The sequence below is a fragment of the Notothenia coriiceps genome, unplaced genomic scaffold, assembly GCF_000735185.1.
Source record: "Notothenia coriiceps isolate Sejong01 unplaced genomic scaffold, NC01 NC01_scaffold00027295, whole genome shotgun sequence".
Taxonomy (NCBI): Eukaryota; Metazoa; Chordata; class Actinopteri; order Perciformes; family Nototheniidae; genus Notothenia; species Notothenia coriiceps.
In genome coordinates, this window is record NW_011359996.1 from 1 (window position 1) to 5,883 (window position 5,883).

The 5,883-nt window shown below is 40.0% G+C and overlaps 1 protein-coding gene across 1 annotated transcript; it reads right to left on the reverse strand.

Annotated features, from left to right (window-relative positions):
• Positions 1-3: 3 nt before the first annotated feature.
• On the reverse strand, positions 4-5,119 carry LOC104957543 (serine/threonine-protein kinase 26-like; the record flags this gene model as incomplete). Its single annotated transcript, XM_010785187.1, has 5 exons — positions 4-71; positions 1,441-1,549; positions 2,130-2,186; positions 4,638-4,799; positions 4,976-5,119. Coding segments are annotated over 5 exons (540 nt in total), but the record flags the coding sequence as incomplete, so codon positions are not given.
• Between the last annotated feature and the right edge of the window lie 764 nt (positions 5,120-5,883).

The window sequence follows — 5,883 nt, forward strand, 5'->3', positions numbered from 1 at the left end:
GGTCAGCTGGCCGGCCACCCCGAAGTCCGCCAGCTTCACCTGGCCGTGCTCCGACAGCAGCACGTTGGCAGCTGGAGGGAACACACAGCATTATTATACATTATTTCATTAAGGCTTCTTTACATACACATATATTTAGTTCCACACTTGCTTTGGAATCAACGGCTATTACCCATTAGTGCGAATAGAGATGAGAAAATGACTCATATCAACACACCACCGTACACATGTTATATACTGTAGGTCACATGTATCAAACTCGTGGCCCGGGGGCCAAATCAGGCCCGTTGTGGATTTAATTTCGGCCCGCAGGATAATTTCTAATTCCTAATAGATCTGGCCCGCCGGTATATTGCACCTTCACTCCATCCTGAGGGTCTCCTCAGCTCAGAGCCTGAGCCCAAACATTGATGAGCTTGCACCCAAGATGAGATGCCAAGTATCTGAGCTAGCATCACAGAGCAGCACACTGAGTTTAATGGATGTTTCCTTCTGCACTTTCTCTCATGACAACAGGGCATGTTTGGTTTCTCTTTGAGGGGAATAGTTTTGTTGAAGCTGTTGTTGGCCTGTGGGAAAATGTACTCATAAGAAATGAATGCAACTGATTATTTAATGTTTAATGTTGTTTTTATAGGTAATAATTGAAGCTTTGTTAGTTCCAGGTTTAATATGTGCAATAAGTTCATTTCAATAAGTTCTGCAATAAACATTGAACCAGTCCGGCCCTCGACTAGTACCCATTTTTTTTATTTTGGCCCACTGTGTATTTGAGTTTGACCCCCCAGCTGTAAGTATAATGTACACATTTGACTATAATTTTCTAAGGATTTAATATATATTTGTATTTTTTTTTTGGATAATCTTATTAAGTATTTGTATTTGATTTTCTTAAATTCTATAAATGAAGTATTCGGATTGTGGTTTTTCCCGATATTTGACTTTTTTTAAAATGCAATTAAAGCGTCATTAACAATGATTCTGCCTGCCAGGAGTTCCTTGTGTGGTGTAAACACACAACACTAAGAAACACAAAGGTGAAGTCATTCTAACTTTCTCTCGTCACGGCCATCTTTTAAATCCACCAGCAGGAGGTGCAAACGTCCGGCTAAAAACAAGCATTACCTAATATGTGGCATGCCTCATTTGTTTAGCTAAGATAAGACATGAAGAATAGTTTGGTTTTTAAAAAACATCTGCAGATGAATTCCATATCTGATCCAGAGGAATAAGCCGTGGAACAAGAGGAACACATCCCTTTATTTAACGTGGCTTTTATTGCATCGCAAACACCACGTGTGTGTCGTTGGTGTCGATAAAGGTTCATGTTATCTTAATTAATCCGTTGTTTTTTTTAAATGTGCATCATGGAAGTATCCACATTTGATCCAAGTGCATAAACATGAATCCCTGCAGTGCTTGTGTTACAGGTGAAAGTACCCTTGATGTCTCGGTGGATCTTTTTCTCTGAGTGCAGGTAGTCGAGGCCCTTCAGGATCTCCTTCAGCATGGTGGCGATCTGAGCCTCGTCAAACGGACCTGCACGGAGCTACACACACACACACACACACACACACACGTTAAAGTGATGACACAGATTTAAAACATACCGGAGGATGATCGTAGGAGACACACCCCGTTCAGTTTCATTCAAGACGAGACTCAACACGAAACTATGCAACCAAACACTCCATATCTCCACTTTTAACGCATATCAACAACTTTATTGTTATTTGTATTGTTTTTAAATACAGCAGCTGCTTCAAGGACGCACCATGTGTTCAGCTTACACTACAGTCCACATATTTCATGAGGTTATTATTCATTCGAATGGGAAATATGATGTATTAAAAGCCCCGATGCATACAGGTGGATAACCACATTGTTCTGTAACCTTAACCGAGTAAATTCATTAATAGCTGATTCATGGATTTGCGATAACCACCTCAACAATTTGAAGTCCAGTTTCTTTGTTTAAATGTACTTTACGGACACACGTGAATTATCATGATTTAAAAAGCCCCAATAATGAGGTAGCAGACTAATACCTACGCTACAGGAATGTCAGGTGTGTTTTTACTTTCTTTCTTTCTGATAAAAATATAACAAGAAACGAGTTTAACACTCACCAAATCCAGCGCCGATCCTCCGCCCAGATACTCCATGATGATCCATAGTTTACTGCCCTGCAGGAGGAAGACGTTCATTACTAAACCGACAGCAAATGCAATATGAGAGCAATTACTCAAAGTGTGCAGATGTACAACTCCACACTACAAAAACTCAACATCTCGCCCAGTATGTGTTTCTGATATCTAGTCAGAATATGTCTCTACTCCTGATATGAGACACAATAAGTTCAGAAGTGACACTGCAGTGAGATATCGGGTCTTGTTTTTAGACAATGCATCATCTTGTTAAGTTAAAAAAATCGTATTTTGAGTTGTATCTCAGATGAAACACATATTTTTTACATATTTATTAGAGAATCACCAACTAACGTCAGAACACAGAACACCTTTGAGCATTTGCGGCTTATATGGTAACACAGCATTTCCTGATTCTGGTCAAATACAGTCCAAAATGAGTTCTCCCAGATAATTACAAGATCTGATTTATCTAAATATCCCTTCTTATTTCAAGACATCTAACCAAGCACATTTTCACTTCTATTGTTCACTGAAAACAGCTTGTTTTCATTATTGTTTAACTTGTTTGTGGAGCAGCATTTTTCCAGTGTAGTTGTTTAGACATTGGCTGGATAGTGGAGATGTTAGATAGTAATGTAGCAGACTCATTTCACGGTTTACTTCACAAAGAATTGATTTGCACCTCAGTTGCAACCGCTAAAAGGTCATGCGCTAATGAATGATATTAAAGTGCAAACTAATCGCAATCAATGTGGCAAATCAAANCGGCGCCAGTGAGCAGTTGGGGGTTAGGTGCTTTGCTAAAGGGCACTTCGGCAGTGGCCCAGGAGGTGAACTGGCCCCCTCTCCAGTATCAGTCCACACTCCGTATTTGTTGTTCCGATCGGGGACGTGAACCGGCGACCATTCGGTCCAAAGTCCAATCCCCTACAGACTGAACCACTCCCGCCCTTACAGGAGGTGTGTGGCGCAGTGGGTTGTGCGTAGGTGTTTGCCGGTTTAAACTCCCACTGCAGTCAGCATGTCGTTGTGTCCCTGAGACACTTCACCCCATAATGGCTCCTGTGTGGATTGTCCACAGTATTGAGTGTGGAAGTCGCTTTGGATAAAAGCGTGACATGTTACGTCAAAAAATCTTATTTTGAGTTGTATCTCAGATGAAACACATCTTTTTTTACATATTTATGAGAAAATCACCAACTAACATCAGAACACAGAACACCTTTGAGCATTTGCGGCTTATATTTTAACAGCATTTCCTGATTCTGGTCAAATAGAGTTCAAAATGAGTTCTCTGAGCTAATCACAAGGTCTGATTTATCTAAATAGCTTCTTATTCCATGACATCTAACCCAGCTAATGTTCACTTGTTCTATTGGCAGATTTTTGTACTTATTTCAAGTGAAGACAGCTTGTTTTCATTATCGTTCAACTTGATGTTGGAGCAGCATTTTTTTCCAGAGTAAATACACATCCTTGAGAATATATGCACTTTGATTTTATGCCAACAAATTCAAGATAAAGACATTTTCCAGTCAAACTTCCTCAAAATAAATATGTCCTCTTAGAATAGTGTCAAAAGAACTATCATTTCACAGGAAGACTAGAACAGACCGCTGTCATGGACTTATTGAGCGTTGCTAAGGACGCTCACATCTGCAGAAAGAAGTCCGGTCGATTGAACTGTATACAGTTTGCTTTTCAAACTGTTTGCTTGTCTTTAGTTTCCCGTTGTCCGTCTGAGAGCAACATGGAGGATTTTAATATTCATTTTAATATATTTGGAGAGCACAGTCATTTGGATGAATGGTCAGTGGCTGATGAGCCCCCAGCGAAGAAAAGAAAAAGACAAGAGGGACAAGGAAACAGCGGAGAAGTAACGGGCAGAAACCCTCAACACGGAGCTCCGGTCCTTTTAGACAGACATCAAACGGCCACACATATTCAGTGTGCAGTTCCTTTGGCATTAGGGCAGGGATATCTAGACACTTTCCAAGGTTTGACATAATGAGTTGTGCTACTTTTAAAGCAAGCAACGATGTTTTCAAATCTGTAATCAGCGCCGCAAAACCGCTATCGAAGCAGTTCCTGCTACGTAGTTCAAACGGTAACCACGGACTATTTTTCTTAGCGGATGCATGTCAATTTAAATCAATACAAACAACTATTTTTTAAATCAATAATACTATTTTTTAAATCCATAAAAGCATTTCCTTTAATATTGGGAGTCATGTCGTTACTTTGTTGAGAATGTGGCCGTGTGATAAGCGGATCAGCCTGTCGGGTGTTCTTTAACCCATGATGACCGCCTCGCTGCACATTATCCCGTACGTAGGCTCTGAATGTCTTTCAGTTTCAAAGCACTTTGAAATGCCTCGTGTTGAAAAGTGCTGCCTCTTCCTCTTTTCCGCCATAATAAATCGATCCTTTTCAGACATTTAAAAGATAACAAACCTGTTGTTTCACCTTCAGATTAAGAAACCTTACCTTCAGATATGACCCGTAGTACTTGGTGATGAAGGGGCTGTCGCACTGGCTGAGCACGGTGATTTCCTGCTGGATGTCTTCGATCTCGTCCTCCGCCTCTTCCAGATCGATCGTTTTGATCGCCACCACGCTCTGAGTTCGATTATCGATGCCTTTAAACACCTGCGGGACGAGGAGCGATGCATGAAGGGTAAAAAAAAAGATGCAAGAACAAACAAAACATGATGTGGAAGACAGAAGATAAGAGTAACAATATGTAAGAAGGGATTTCGGTAAATGCATTGATAACGATTAATCATGTTGTATTATTGGATTGAACGTAAATATGACACACGCACCTCTCCGAACGACCCCTTCCCGATGCGGTCCAGCTTAGTGAACAACTCCTCCGGGTCAATCTGAGAGCTCTGATTGGAGGAAGAGGAGGAACAAGGAGAGGAGAGACAAGATAGTGGTTTATAGTTGTTTATATCAACAAAATACTTTCAAAATGGGCATAAAACTGTTCAAATCTACGCTCACAGCATGTAGTGAGGTGTCGGGATTCGGGAAACAGTCAAAGTCGTAGGTGATGTCTTTTGCTTCCAGTTTGAATCAAAAATAAATTCAATTTAATTGAAATTAATACAGAAAAAAGCAGGAAATCCAAACTTATTTCTCTACCATCAAATCAACCAATTGGAGCATTTTCCGCGCTAGTTTTAGTCCACACCTCAACACTAACGCTATATAATAATTAGTAGTTTATTCATTTGACTACAAGTTGTTCTTCAAATATATGTACAGAAAGCTGCGTTTATCTTCAAATCTATGCTTTCAGGTACTGTTTTTATCCCAAGGAGAAATGGCAGATTTTCAAGACTTCCAAAATAAAACGCAGTGTGTCTTGAGCAACTCTGAAGTCGTTTGCAGCAGCTTTGTCTCCGTCATACGCTCATTTGCATATTTACGAGGTCATTGCACATCATTTGCATACAGCTTGGTGACGGCTGGGGAGGAGAGAGAGACTTCGTAAAGAACAGCCAGAGCTGGGGATTAATTACAAATATATATATTTGAGGATTCGTTTTACTTGATGGTGGTAATGCCTGGCAAAATGTGTAAGAATAATACCATTTGGAAACTCCAGGGGGGGGAGATTGCCACATGTAATGTCAGTTTAACTTTGTTTTACTTTAAATATAAACATATATCAAGAAGTTAGGTTACAATATATGTTTAATATTATTTATTTAACATATATATC